General features: G+C 58.2%; 2 protein-coding genes across 4 annotated transcripts in view; one reads left to right on the top strand and one right to left on the bottom strand.

The window, feature by feature from the left end:
• GYS1 (glycogen synthase 1) overlaps window positions 1–4,466 on the bottom strand; it is a 28,029-nt gene extending 23,563 nt beyond the window's left edge. The window contains exons 1-2 of one of the 2 annotated variants that reach the window (XM_083882080.1): window positions 4,405–4,466; window positions 2,193–2,310 (exon numbers count right to left, since the gene is read on the bottom strand). In XM_083882080.1, coding sequence (XP_083738206.1) covers window positions 2,193–2,310 — 118 coding nt within the window. In that variant the 5' untranslated portion in view covers window positions 4,405–4,466. The other variant, XM_083882081.1, reaches the window with a different exon arrangement.
• A 244-nt stretch (window positions 4,467–4,710) lies between these two features.
• Window positions 4,711–14,381, top strand: RUVBL2 (RuvB like AAA ATPase 2). Of its 2 annotated transcripts, XM_083882078.1 has the most exons (15): window positions 4,711–5,225; window positions 6,258–6,306; window positions 6,709–6,764; window positions 6,871–7,012; window positions 8,050–8,179; window positions 8,891–8,957; window positions 9,080–9,186; window positions 10,062–10,155; window positions 10,233–10,356; window positions 10,679–10,773; window positions 11,450–11,568; window positions 11,649–11,768; window positions 12,679–12,808; window positions 13,423–13,537; window positions 14,281–14,381. In XM_083882078.1, the coding sequence occupies exons 1-15, from the start codon at window positions 5,214–5,216 to the stop codon at window positions 14,304–14,306; spliced, it is 1,386 nt and encodes a 461-aa protein (XP_083738204.1). In that variant the 5' UTR covers window positions 4,711–5,213; the 3' UTR covers window positions 14,307–14,381. The 2 variants fall into 2 exon arrangements, with proteins under 2 accessions (XP_083738204.1, XP_083738205.1); XM_083882079.1 differs by lacking the exons at window positions 4,711–5,225; window positions 6,258–6,306; window positions 6,709–6,764; window positions 6,871–7,012 and adding an exon at window positions 7,422–7,455.
• Window positions 14,382–14,392: the final 11 nt, after the last annotated feature.

Raw genomic sequence — 14,392 nt, 5'->3', positions numbered from 1 at the left:
GGTCCCAAAGAGCTGAGACCCCAAATCCCAGCCCAGGACACACCTGGGACCCCACAGATCATAGATCCCCCCCACTTCGGGGGGGAAATGGGCTCAGGGGGGTCCTCAGGGGGGTCCCAAAGAGCTGAGACCCCAAATCCCAGCCCAGGATACACCTGGATGACCCACAGGGCAGCCCCGTGGAGATCTCCCCAACTTTTGGGGGGAAAAATGGGGTCAGGGGGTCTCAAGGACACCCTAAATCCCCCCCCCCAGTTACCTGGGAACCACCTGAGCTCACCCTGGCACCTCCAAAACCATCTCTGGGACACCTGGGACCCCTCAGACCCTCCTCCCAGGACCCCCCAACTCCTCCTGAGACCCCCAGAGGCACCTGAGACCCCCCAAAACCAGTCTGGGACCCCCCAAAACCCCTCCAGGACCCCCAAAACTGATCCAGGACCCTCCAAAACCTGTGTGGGACCCCCCAAAACCCCTCCAGGACCCCTCAAAACCCCTCCTGGACCCCCCAAACTCCTCCAGGACCCCCCAAACTCCTCCAGGACCCTCCAAACCTGTCTGGGACCTCCCCCAACCCCTCCAAGACCCCCCAAAACCCCTCCAGGACCCCCCAAAACCTGTCTGGGACCTCCCCCAACCCCTCCAGGACCCCCCAAACCCCCTTCAGGACCCCTAAAACTCGTCCAGGACTCCCCCAAACCCCTCCAGGACCCCCCAAAACCCCTCCAGGACCCCCCAAAACCCCTCCAGGACCCCTAAAACTCCTCCAGGACCCTCCAAAACTCCTCCAGGACCCCCCAAAACCTGTCTGGGACCTCTCCAAACCCCTCCAGGACCCCCCAAAAACCCCTCCTGAGCCCCTCAGAGCCACCTGAGACCCACCAAAACCCCTCCAGGACCCCTCCAAACTCCTCCAGGACCCCCCAAACTCCTCCAGGATCCCCCAAAACCCCCCTGGACCCCCCAAACCCCCTTCAGGACCCCTAAAACTCCTCCAGGACCCCCCAAAACCCCTCCTGGACCCCCCAAAACCCCCTCCTGGGGGTGCCCCGGTGCATTGTGGGACACGAGGATGCCCTGCCATCCCATGATGCCCCGGGGGGTGTTTGCGGAGTTTCCCACAATGCCCCGCGGCGGAGGGAGGGGAGGATGCTCTGGGAGTTTCCCACAATGCGCCGCGGGTGCTGTTTAACCCTTGAGGGACCGGGACTCGCCCGAAATCCCGAAATGCACCGGGGCAGCCCCTCCCTCTGCAAAGCATCATGGGATGGGTCAGGACCCCCTCCCCCCCCCCTTCACATCCCCGAATTTGGGGGGTCCCGGGCGGTTTTGGGGGGTCCCGAGGGTTTTGGGGGGTCTCAGGAGAGGTTTTGGGGGGTCCTGGGGGGTTTTGGGGGGGTCCTGGGGGGTTTTGGGGGGTCCCAGAGGGTCCTGGGGGTCTCAGGACGGGTTTGGGGAGGTCTCAGGGGGTCCTGGGGGGATCCTGGGGGGTCCCAGGAGGGTTTTTGGGAGGGTCCCAGGGGGGTTTTGGGGGGGACCCAAAGGGTTTGGGGGTGTCCCGGGGGTCCTGAAGGGTTTTGGGGGGTCCCAGAAGGATTTTTTGGGCTCCCAGAGGAATTTTGTGGGTCTCAGAAAGGTTTTTGTGGGTCCCCAAGGCATTTTTGGTGGTCCCAGAGGCCTTTCTGGGAGCCCCAAAGGCATTTTTGGGGGTCCCAAAAGTATTTTTGGACTCCCAGAGAAATTTTGCAGGTCCCAGAGGGATTTTGGGGGTCCCAAAGGCATATTTGGGTGCCCTAGAGAGGTTTTTGGGTGCCCCAGAGGCATTTTTGGGGTCCTAGAGGAATTCTGGGGGTCCCAGAGAGGTTTTTGGGTGCCCCAGAGGCATTTTTGGTGGTCCCAGAGGGATGTTTTGGGGGTCCCAGAGAAATTTTGGTGGTCTCAGAATGATTTTTTGGGGCCCCAGAATGATTTTTGGTGTCCCAGAAGGATTTTTTGGGCTCCCAGAAGAATTTTGCGTGTCCCAGAAGGGTTTTGGGTGTCCCCAAGACATTTTTGGGGATCCCAGAGGGATGTTTTAGGGGTCCCAGAGAAATTCTAGGGGTCCCAGAATGATTTTTTGGGGTCCCAGAGGGGTTTTTTTGGGGCCCCAGAAGGATTTTTGGGGTCCCAAAAGTGTTTTTTTGGGGTCTGACCTTTGTTGGCCACCTCCCAGGCCACCTCGAAGAGCACGACGTTGTCGGGGGCGCCGGGACCCCCCCAGTCCTCCAGGCCCGGGAGGGAACTCACCGACACACTGCGGGCCAGAGGCATCTGGGGGCAAAAATTGGGGTCACTGAGGGGTCACTGAGGGGTCACTGAGGGGTCACTGAGGGGTCACAGGGCCCCCAAAATGTGGGGAGGGGGGTGAGGAATCGGAGCCCTAAAAATCAACAAAATCCCACCCCCCAAAAAATTGGAATTAATAGGAAAAAAACCCCAAAAATTTGGGGGGAGTGTCCCAAAATTGGGGTGGGGGTTATGGGAGGACCCCAAAATTGGGGGGGGGTGGGAAGGTCACAGAGCCCCCAAAATGTGGGGAGGGGGTGAGGAATGGGAGCCCCAAAAATCAACAAAATCCCACCCCCCAAAAGTAGGGAATTAATGGGAAAATCCCCAAAATTTGGAGGGGGGGTCCTAAAATTGGGAGGGGTCATGGAGAGGTCACAGAGCCCCCAAAATGTGGGGAGGGGTCACTGAGGGGTCACAGAGCCCCCAAAATGTGGGGAGGGGTCACCGAGCCCTCAAAATGTGGGGAGGGGTCACAGGGAGGGCATAGAGACCCCAAAATGTGGGGAGGGGTCACTGAGGGGGCACAGAGCTCCCAAAATGTGGGGAGGGGGCACAGAGGGGGCACAGAGACCCCCAAAATGTGGGGAGGGGTCACTGAGGGGTCACAGCACCCCCAAAATGTGGGGAGGGGTCACAGAGGGGGTGACAGGGCCCCCAAAATGTGGGGAGGGGTCACTGAGGGGGCACAGAGACCCCAAAATGTGGGGAGGGGTCACAGAGACCCCAAAATGTGGGGAGGGGTCACAGGGAGGGCACAGAGCCCCCAAAATGTGGGGAGGGGTCACAGGGAGGGCACAGAGATCCCCAAAATGTGGGGAGGGGGTGAGGAATGGGAGCCCCAAAAATCAACAAAATCCCAGCCCCCAAAATGGGAATTAATGGGAAAATCCTAAAATTTGGAGAGAGGACCCCAAAATCGGGGAGGGGGACACTGATAAGGGGGAAGACCCCCCAAAAATGGGGGGAGTAACATGAAGGGGAACTGGAAAATGGGGTGGGGGGTCACGGGGTGGACACGGGACCCCCAAAATGAGGTGGGGGGTCCCCAAATCTCGGGGCAGCCCCAAAACTGGGGTGGGAAAGGAAATGGGGGGGGGGGGTCCCCATATCAGAGACCCCCCCCACAGGATCCCCCTGTAGGAGCCCCCCACCCACGGGACGACCCCAAAGTTCCCCCCCCAGCACCTCGAGGACCCCCCTGGAGGAGCCCCATGACCCCCCCCGGCCCCTCCCTCACCAGGGGGACCCCCCCCCGGGACCCCAAAACCCCCCCAAACACCCCCAGGACCCCCCAAACACCACCAGGACCCCCCTGTGACCCCGACCCTATAACCCCCCTATAACCCCCCCGACCCCTCCCTCACCCATGGACCCCCCCCCGGGACCCCCAAACCCCCCAAACACCACCAGGACCCCCCCCACCCCCATGGGACCCCCCCCCCGGGACCCCCAAACCCCCCAAACACCACCAGGACCCCCCCCCACCCCCATGGGACCCCCCCAAACACCACCAGGACCCCCCCTCACCCCCATGGGACCCCCCCCCCTCGGGACCCCAAAACCCCCCAAACACTGCCAGGACCCCCCCCCACCCCCATGGGACCCCCCCTCACCCCCATGGGACCCCTCCCTGTGACCCCAAACCCCCCCCTAAACACCACCAGGAGCCCCCCAAACACCACCAGGACCCCCCTCTACCCCCATGGGACCCCCCCCCAGCCCCTCCCGGGCTCCCCTCCCATCTCAGCCCCCCCCCCAATAACTCCGTTAGTGACTCCCCCCCACCCATGGGTGCCCCACCTGTCCCTCACCCCTCTGTCCAAACCCCCCCGAGACCCCCAGACCCCCCAGGACCCCCCTCAGACCTCTGAGCCCCCCCTGAAGGCCCCCCCCAACTCACGGGAGCCCCCCCAAGGGACCCCCCCCCACCGCTACAAACTTCTCCAGGAGCACGAGGACCCCCCCGGGGGACTCCCCCACCCTCGGGTGACCCCCCCATGAGGGGGCCCCTCCCCGTGGGGGGGTCTCTCGGTGCGGGGGGTCTCGGGGGGCTCCCTGTGGCCGCCCCCCCCTCACCTCCCCGCGCTCCCGCAGCTGATCGCGGAATGACCCCTCCCGCCCCCCGTCCGCGCAGGCCACGCCCCGGCCCCGCCGCGGGGACACGCCCCCGGCGCTGATTGGTCGAGGCGGGGGTGAGAGGGGGGACGGGCGGGAGGGGCGGCACGCGGGGGGTGAGGGGGGGCGCCTTAAAGGGGCAACAGCGGGGACACCGAGTGTCTATGGGGGGGGAGGGGATGTGGGGGGCTGGGGATGGGGCTGGTTGTGGGACGGGTTATGGGGCAGCTTCTGGGGCAGGCTGGGGTTGTGGGGGCGGTTATGGGGTTGTGCGGTGTCCTTGGGGCAGTTGGGTGGGTTATGGGGCTGGTTGGGGTTATGGGGTGACTATGGGGCAGGATATGGAGTTGTGGGGCAAGATATGGAGCAGGTTATAGGGCTCTGGGGTATCTCTGAAGCAGCTTATAGGGCTGTGAGGTGCCTATGGGGCAGATTGGGGCTGGAAAGTTGCTCGTGGGGCTGGTTATGGGGCAGGTTATGGGGTCGTGGGGCGGGATAGGGGACAGTTATGGACCTGGCGTGGTGTATCTATGGGCCAAGTAAAGTGGCAAGTTCTGGAGTCGTTTTTGGGCGTTCTGGGGTCGGTTTTGAGGGTTCTGGGGCCGCCCCCCCCCCCACAAGGGGCCCTCCCGGCGGTGCTGGAGGACCGAGAACCATCGAGAGGCGCGGCCAGAGCGGCCCCTCCCGCCTTGGCCCCGCCCCTTCCGCCCCCTGACGTCACTTCCGGCCGGGAGAGCGCGAGGGCAGCGCGGGAGTGAAGCGGCGGCGCCATGGCAACGGCGGTGGGGGAGGGGAACGGGGGGCTTTGAGGAGGGTTTGTGAGGGGTCCGAGGGGACCGGGGGGTCCTGGGGGGTCCTGGGGGGCTTCAGGAGGGTCCTGGGGGTGTTTTACGGGGGTGCCCTGAGGGGATGAGGGAACAGCGTGAGGGGATGGGGCAGTCCCGGGTTCCCTGAGGGGGTTCCGGGGGGTCTCTGAGGGGATCGGGGGGAGAATAAAGGGGATGGGGGAGTTCTGAAGAGTTGGGGAGGGTCCTTGAAGGGATCGGGGGGTCCTAGAGCGGGATGAAGGTTCTGGGGGTGTCCCTGAGGAAGATTTGGAGATTTGGAGCAGGGATGAGGGGAATGGAGAAGTTCTGAGGGGATTGGGGGGAGTCCTGAGGGGTTTTGAGGGAGTCCTGAAGGGTTTGGGGGGAGGCCTGAGGGATTTGGGGGTTCCTGAGGGGTTTGGGGGGGTCCTGAGGTGTTGGGGGGGGGTTGAGTGGTTTGGGGGAGTCATGAGGGGTTTAGGGGGGTCCTGAGGGGTTTGGGGGTCCTGAGGAGTTTGAGGGGGTCCTGAAGGGTTTGAGGGAGTCCTGAGGGGTTTGGGGGGTCCTGAGGGGTTTGGGGGGATCTAAGGGGGCTCTGAAAGGAACTTGGGGAGTTTTAGGGGGGATCCTGGCCAGACAGGGTCAGGTTTGGAGGGGTTTTGGGGGTCCTGAGGATTTTGGGGGGGGTCCTGAGGGGTTTGGGGGGGTCCTGAGGGGTTTGAGGGGGTCCCAAGGGGGTCCTGAGGGGATTTGGGGGGTCCTGAGGAGTTTGAGAGGGTCCTGAGGAGTTTTGGGGGGTCCTGAGGAGTTTTGGGGGGTCCTGAGGGGTTTGGGGGCTCCTGAGGGGTTTGGGGGCAGCTCAGTGGGAATGGAGGGGCTCTGAAGGAGGATTTGGGGGGCCCTGGGAGGGCTCAGAAGGACTGGGGAGGATCCCTGAGGATCTGGGGGTGCTGAGCTGAGGGCTGGAATTTAGAGGGGACTCCAAAACCTCCCAAATTTCCCTCCCAGACCCCCAAAGTTCCGGAGGTTCGGGATGTCACCCGGATCGAGCGAATCGGTGAGACACAAACCCCTGGTTTGGGGTGTTCCTCCACTTTTGGGGGTCCTGCACCATTTGGGGGTTCAGTCACATTTTTGGGGAGCTTTAGATGGTGCCCAATATTGGGTTTAGAGCCCTGAAATTTCCCAAATCTCGCTTTCCAGACTCCCACTCCCACATTTGGGTTTGGGTGACCCCCTCCTCATTTTTGGGGGTCCCACCCCACTTTTGGGGTATCCTCAAAATGAGAGAACCCCTTTCTAACTTTCATTTCCTACAATATTGAGGGAATTGGATCATTAAAATCAGTAAAACGGGGGACTCAGGAATTTGGGGACCAGTCCTAATTTTTAGGGGATATTGAGGGGGGTCTCCAAATTGGGGAGAACCCCTTGTAACCCCCCAAAATTCTTCTTCCAGGTGCCCACTCCCACATCCGTGGGCTGGGCCTGGATGACGCCCTGGAGCCACGACAGGTACCAGGGTTGGGGGGGATTTGTGTCACCTGGGGGGGGTTTGTGTCACCTGGGGGGGCTCTGCAGCCCCAGAATTTGGGGGTTCACCCCTCGCTGTGCCCCCCAGGTGTCCCAGGGCATGGTGGGGCAGCTCTCGGCCCGTCGCGCCGCCGGCGTCATCCTGGAGATGATCAAAGAGGGCAAAATCGCCGGACGCGCCGTGCTGATCGCCGGGCAGCCCGGGACGGGGAAAACGGCCATTGCCATGGGTCTGTGAGCCCCAAAAACCACCCAAAACATCCTCCAAACCCACCCAAAATCCCCCCAAAACATCCCCAAATCTGTGTGCTGATCGCCGGGCAGCCCGGGACGGGGAAAACGGCCATTGCCATGGGTCTGTCAGCCCCAAAAAACCCCAAATCACACCCAAAACATCCCCAAAAACATCCCCAAATCTGTGTGCTGATCGCCGGGCAGCCCGGGATGGGGAAAACGGCCATTGCCATGGGTCTGTGACCCCAAAAACATCCCTAAAACCCCCCAAAACATCCCCAAATCTGTGTGCTGATCGCCGGGCAGCCCAGGACGGGGAAAACGGCCATTGCCATGGGTCTGTGACCCCAAAAACATCCCTAAAACCCCCCAAAACATCCCCAAATCTGTGTGCTGATGGCCGGGCAGCCCGGGACGGGGAAAACGGCCATTGCCATGGGTCTGTGAGCCCAAAACCCACCCTAAAGCCCCCAAAACATCGTCAAAAACTTCCCCAAAACCCACCCAAAACCATCCCCAAGTCTCACCCAAAAACGTCCCTCCCAAACACCTCCAAATCCCCCTCAAACTCACTCCTGACCTCTCCAACCTCCACAAATCCACCCCAAATCCCCCTCAAATTCACCCCTGACCCCTCCAACCTCCCAAAATCCCTCCTAAATACCCCCAAATCCCCCTTGAACTTACTCCTGACCCCTCCAACCCCCACAAATACACCCCAAATCCCCCTCAAACTCACTCTTGACTCCTCCAACCCCCCCAAATCCTTCCTAAACACCCCCAAACCCACCCTCAGTTTCACCCCTGACCCCTCCAACCTCCCAAAAACCTCCAAATCCCCCTTGAACTTACTCCTGACCCCTCCAACCCCCCAAAAATGCCCCCGAAATCCCCCTCAAATTCACCCCTGACCCCTCCAATCCCCTCCAACCCCCACAAATCCACCCCAAATCCCCCTCAAACTCACCCCCGGCCCTTCCAAGCCCCCCAAACTCCCCCTAAACCCCCCAAATCCCCCCTTTTCTCCCCTCAGGGATGGCTCAGGCTCTGGGCCCCGACACTCCGTTCACGGCCATCGCCGGCAGCGAGATTTTCTCCCTGGAGATGTCGCGCACCGAGGCGCTGACCCAGGCCTTCCGCCGCTCCATCGGCGTCCGCATCAAGTACGGCCTCATTCCGGGGGGTCTTGCCCCCATTTCGGGGGTCCCACGCCAAATTTTGGGGTCCCCACGCCCCGTTTTGTGCCACTCCTTATTTTCATGTCTGTTTTGGGCTCTTATTTCGCTTTTCCCTGGGGTTTTAGGGCGTTCTTGTAAAATTTTGAGGTTTCTTCTCAAATTTTAAATGTCTTCTTTCAAGTTTTGGGGTTCCCCACACAAATTTTGGGGCTCCTCACACAAATTTTGGGGTTCCACATGCAAATTTTGGGGTCCCCCATGCAAATTTTGGGGTTCCACATGCAAATTTTGGGGTTCCTCACACAAATTTTGGGGTTCCACGTGCAAATTTTGGGGTCCTCCATGGAAATTTTGGGGTCCTCCATGCAAATTTTGGGGTTCCTCACACAAATTTTGGAGTTCCATATGCAAATTTTGGTGCCCCCCACGCGAATTTTGGAGTTTCATATGCAGATTTTGGGGTTCCACATGCAAATTTTGGGGTCCCCCATGCAAATTTTGGGGTTCTATGTGCAAATTTTGGGGTCTCACATGGAAATTTTGGGGTTCCACATGCAAATTTTGGGGTTTTACATAAATATTTTGGAGTTCCATATGCAAATTTTGGGGTCTCCCATACAAATTTTGGGGTTCTATATGCAAATTTTGAGATTCTCCACTCATTTTTGGAGTGTTTTCTCCATTTTTGTGTCACAGGGAGGAGACTGAGATCATCGAGGGGGAGGTGGTGGAGATCCAGATCGACCGTCCGGCCACTGGCACGGTGAGCAGAGACCCCAAAATCTCCTCAGGGCACCCCAAAAAACCTCCTCAGGGCACCCCAAAATCCCCTGGAGCCCCCCAAAATCGTGGGGGGATCCCCTCAAACCTTCCTCTTCCTCGCAGGGGACGAAGGTGGGGAAGCTGACGCTGAAAACGACAGAGATGGAGACCATTTATGATTTGGGGGCGAAGATGATCGAGGCCCTGAGCAAGGAGAAGGTGCAGGCGGGGTGAGTGGGGGTCCCCCAAATTGGGGAGACCCCAAAACCGACAGGGACGCCCCAAAATTTGGGAGGTGGCTCTGGAATTTGGGGAGTGGGGGGTAAATTTGGGGTGGGAGATGATTTAAGAGCTGGAGATAAAGAGATCGAGGGGCTGAGCAGGGAGAAGGTGCCAGTGGGGTGAGTGGAGACCCCAAAAATGGGGTGGAGGACCCCGAAATTGGGGTGGGGGGCCCCAAAATTTGGGTGGGATCTCCCAAAACATGGAGGGCACCCCAGGATTGTAGAGGAGATGATTAAGGGGCGGAGTAGGGAGGAGGTACAAGGTGGGAAGTGAGACACAAAAACTGGGAAGGAAATTCTAAAACTGAGGGTGGAGGAGTGAAATCAGGATGAGAATACCAAAATCTGGGGGGGGAAAGAGTGGGAAATGTGAGGGGAGAAAAGGGCGGGAAACGTGAGGGGAGAAAAGGGCGGGAAACGTGAGGGGAGAAAAGGGCGGGAAACGTGAGGGGAGAAAAAGGGCGGGAAACGTGAGGGGAGAAAAAGGGCGGGAAACGTGAGGGGAGAAAAGGGCGGGAAACGTGAGGGGAGAAAAAGGGCGGGAAACGTGAGGGGAGAAAAAGGGCGGGAAACATGAGGGGAGAAAAAGGGCGGGAAACGTGAGGGGAGAAAAGGGCGGGAAACATGAGGGGAGAAAAGGGCGGGAAACGTGAGGGGGGAAAAGGGCGGGAAACGTGAGGGGGGAAATAAGGGCAGAAAACGTGAGGAGGGAAACAAGGTGAGAAACGTGAGGGGAGAAAAAAGGTGGGAAAAATGAGGGACGAAAATGGCAGGAAATGTGAGGGGAAAAAACCACCAAAATATCCTGTTTTTATCTCCAGTGATGTCATCACCATCGACAAGGCCACGGGGAAGATCTCGAAGCTGGGGCGCTCCTTCACCCGGGCGCGGGACTACGACGCCATGGGGGCACAGGTGAGGGGTTTGGGGGTCTCTGAGGGGCACTGGGGGGGTTTTGGGGTGTCCCTGACCCCCTGAATTCTCTTTCCCAGACAAAATTCGTGCAGTGCCCTGATGGGGAGCTGCAGAAGCGGCGCGAGGTCGTTCACACGGTGTCGCTGCACGAGATCGACGTGATCAATTCCCGCACCCAGGGCTTCCTCGCCCTGTTCTCAGGTACCCCCAGACCCCAAAAATGACCCCAAAACCCCCAGACTGTCCCTCACCCAGCCCAGAGCTTCCTCGCCCTCTTTGCAGGTACCCCCAGACCCCTAAACCCCCCTGGGAGCCCTAAAGTTTATCCACCCCAGGGCTTTGTTTCCCTTTTCTAGGATATCATCAAACCCCCAAACTCCCCCTGAGATCCCAAAATTGCCCCTAATCCCAGCAAACCACCCTGACCCTCCTCGTAACTGCCCCCAAAATGCCCTCAACACCCCATAACCCCCCCCAAATCCCTTCCCAAACAGCCCCTGACCCCCCCGAACCCCAAATCCAGGTGACACAGGTGAGATCAAGCCGGAGGTGCGCGAGCAGATCAACGCCAAAGTGGCCGAGTGGCGTGAGGAGGGCAAGGCCGAGGTCATCCCTGGGGTGAGCCCTGACCCCCAAAACGCCCCTGGGGACCCCCAAATTTATGCTGGGACCACTAAAACCCCTCTGGGGATACTCAGAAACCTGTCAGGGACCCCTGAAACTCCCCTAGGACCACCAAAATCTTGTCAGGGATCTCCAAATTCTTCTAGGATCCCTCCCAAAACCCACACAGGGATCCCAAAATTGTTTTTGGAACCTCCATGAGCCCCCTAAACCTCCCCAAAACTCTTCAAAATATCCTCCAGAGTAACCAAAAACTACTCTGGAGTTGCCATTTCCAAGGAACCAGGTGATAAATAAGGTTAATTAGCTGTACCAGAATGTCCCAAAAGTCCTTCAGGCATCCTTTAAATCCTCTCAGGGATCTCCAAAACCCATTCCACTCCCCCCAAAATCTCCCCTGGGACCCCCAAACCTCCCTGAGACTCTTCAAACACTCCCAGGGTCCCCAAAACCTCCCCTGGCCCCACCAACACCCCTTCAGGTATCCCCCAAAATCCACCTCTCTGGGGAACCAGGTGACAAATGAGCTGAATGAGCTGCACCAAGACTCCCCAAAACCCCCTGTGAACCCCCAAAACTCCCTCAGGGATCACCAGGAGCCCCCCAGGACCCTCCAAAATCCCAAAATCTCCTTGAGGATCACCGAGAGTCCCCCCAAAACCCCCCCCAGGTGCTGTTCATCGACGAGGTTCACATGTTGGACATCGAGAGCTTCTCGTTCCTCAACCGGGCCCTGGAGAGCGACATGGCCCCGGTGCTGATCATGGCCACCAACCGCGGCATCACCAGGTACCTGAGCACCCCCAAAACCTCACCTGGGCACCCCCAAATCCTCCCCTAAAGCCCCCTGAGCTCCGCCTGTCCCTCAGGATCCGGGGCACTGCCCACCGCAGCCCCCACGGGCTCCCGCTGGATCTGCTGGACCGGCTGCTGATCATCGCCACGGCCCCGTACGGCGACAAGGAGACACGGCAGATCCTCAAAATCCGGTGGGGCACCCCAAAAATGCACCTGGGCGCCCCTGAATCCTCCTTGGCACAGCCCAAACCACACCCTGACACCCCAAAACTGCACCTGGGTGCTCCTAAATCTTCATTGATGCAGCCCAAACCACACCCTGACACCCCAAAACTGCACCTGGGTGCTCCTAAATCCTCCTTGGTGCAGCCCAGACCACACCCTGACACCCCAAAAATGCACCTGGGCGCCCCTAAATCCTCCTTAACACAGCCCAAACCACACCCTGACACCCCAAAAATGCACCTGGGCGCCCCCAAATCCTCCTTGACACAGCCCAAACCACACCCTGACACCCCAAAAATGCACCTGGGCGCCCCTAAATCCTCCTTGGTGCAGCCCAAACCACACCCTGACACCCTAAAAACCAGCCCTGTATGGGGAGGAGATCCAGGAAATCCTCAAAATAGGGTGAAGATCCCCAAAAAAACATCTCTGACACCCCCCAAATGCACCTGGGCACCTCCCAAAATCAACCCGAACCCTGAAACCCACCTGGACACCCCAAATGCCCTCAAGTTCAAACATGGCTGTCGCCCTCAACACACCTGGGGTGCCTCATAACCATCTTCAGGTGCCCCCCAAACACTTCAGGACAGTCCCAAAAACTCTGTCAGCCCCAAAACTCCCTGGGGTAACCCATAACTCCTTCCAGGTGCCCTGATTATCTTTGGGGTGCCCTTTAGGGTCTCCTCAGAACCCCAAAACCCCTCTGGGCCACCCCTAATCCCCTCAGGGTGCCCCCCAACCCCTTAAGGCACCCCTAATTCCCTCCCTGGCTACTCCAGAACCCCATCAGGCCACTTTTAGGGACCCCCTGCCCCATTTTTAGAGGATCCCTCTCCCATTTTGGGGTCCCCCTGACTGTTTTTGGGGGTGCAGGTGTGAGGAGGAGGACGTGGAGATGACGGAGGACGCGTACGCCGTGCTGACCCGCATTGGGCTGGAGACGTCGCTGCGTTACGCCATGCAGCTCATCACCGCCGCCAGCCTGGTGGCCAGGAAACGCAAGGTGGGCGCCCCAAACCCCAAAATCTGGGGAAGGGGATCCTAAAACTGAGGGCAGGAGGTGGGGTAGGACCCCAAAATGGAGGGGGTAATACATAGGGGCCGGGACAGGAGGTGCTGAGGGAGCTTTGGGGGGTTATGGGGGAGGTTTGTAGTGACACGGGGTTGGAGTGGGGAGGGAAGTGTGGATTTAGGGTGTTTATGGTTGTTTGGGGTCGCAGAGGACCTTGGGGAAAAGGGTGGGAAACGTGAGGGGAGAAAAGGGCGGGAAACGTGAGGGGAGAAAAGGGCGGGAAACGTGAGGGGAGAAAAAGGGCGGGAAACGTGAGGGGAGAAAAAGGGCGGGAAACGTGAGGGGAGAAAAGGGCGGGAAACGTGAGGGGAGAAAAAGGGCGGGAAACGTGAGGGGAGAAAAAGGGCGGGAAACGTGAGGGGAGAAAAGAGTGGGAAACGTGAGGGGAGAAAAGGGTGAGAAATGTGAGGGGAGGAAAAAAGAATGGGAAACATGAAGGAGAAAAAAGCAGGAAACGTGAGGAGGCAAAAGAGTTCGAAATAGGAAAAGAATAGTAAATAAACTGAATTATTTCATGATCCCTCATGACATTTGTGCCCTGGTAGGGTGCCGAGGTGGGTGTGGAGGACATCAAACGTGTTTATTCCCTGTTCCTGGACGAGTCGCGCTCCACGCAGTACATGAGGGAGTACCAGGAGGCCTTTCTGTTCAACGAGCTCCGTGAGCACCTGGGGACACTGGGGGGACACTGGGGGGACACTGGGGGGACACCTGGGGGTCTCCAAAACACCATGAGTAACATGGGACATGGAGAGGGAACAGGGAGGTGTAAAAATGGCACAAAATCAGGGTAAACGGTCAAAAAATTAGGGGATTGGGAGTGGAAATAGAAGAAATGAAGGAAGAATAAGAGAATTGGGAAAAATAGAGAAAAAAATGGTTAAAATGGATGGAATTTGGGAAAAGCGGGATAAAAGGGGGCAAAAAAATGGAAGAAGTGAAGGAAAAGATGTGCCAGATGGGGCAAAGTGTGAGAAATGAGGTAAAAAGTGGGGAAATTGGGTAAATTAGGGAGAAATAAGGTAGAAAATAAGGAATTGGGGCAAGTGCAGGGGAAGCTGAGTAAGAATGGGTTTAAAATAAGGGAGAATGGAATGCAAAAAAAAAGAAATGGGAGAAAGCAGAGAAAGTTGGCAAAAATAAGGGGAGGAATTGGCCAAAAATTGGGGAAATAGGGAAAAAAAGGGGTCAAAGTTGGGGTGAAAGTGGAAAAAATTAGGCACAAATTGGGGAAATAGGTAAAAAATAAAGTAAAAATTAAGGAATTGGGGCAGAAATAACTGAAAATGGGATGGAGATCAGGTGAAAATTGAAGAAAATAGGTAAAAATTTAAAAAATGGGGGTAAAGGAGTAAACTGAGGAGGCACTTGGGGGTCTCTGACCCACCCCCTTCTCTCCACAGAGGGTGAATCCATGGAAACGCCGTGACCCCCCAACTGCCCCTTCCCCCCTCACCTCTTTCCCCCACCTTTGTACAATAAATCTGATTTGGAGCCAAAAATCTCACAAAAATT

Source organism: Zosterops lateralis (assembly GCF_965231275.1).
Source record: "Zosterops lateralis genome assembly, chromosome: 37".
Lineage (NCBI taxonomy): Eukaryota > Metazoa > Chordata > Aves > Passeriformes > Zosteropidae > Zosterops > Zosterops lateralis.
Note: the sequence above shows the minus strand (reverse complement) of the source record. Positions and strands in the feature narration are given on the sequence as shown.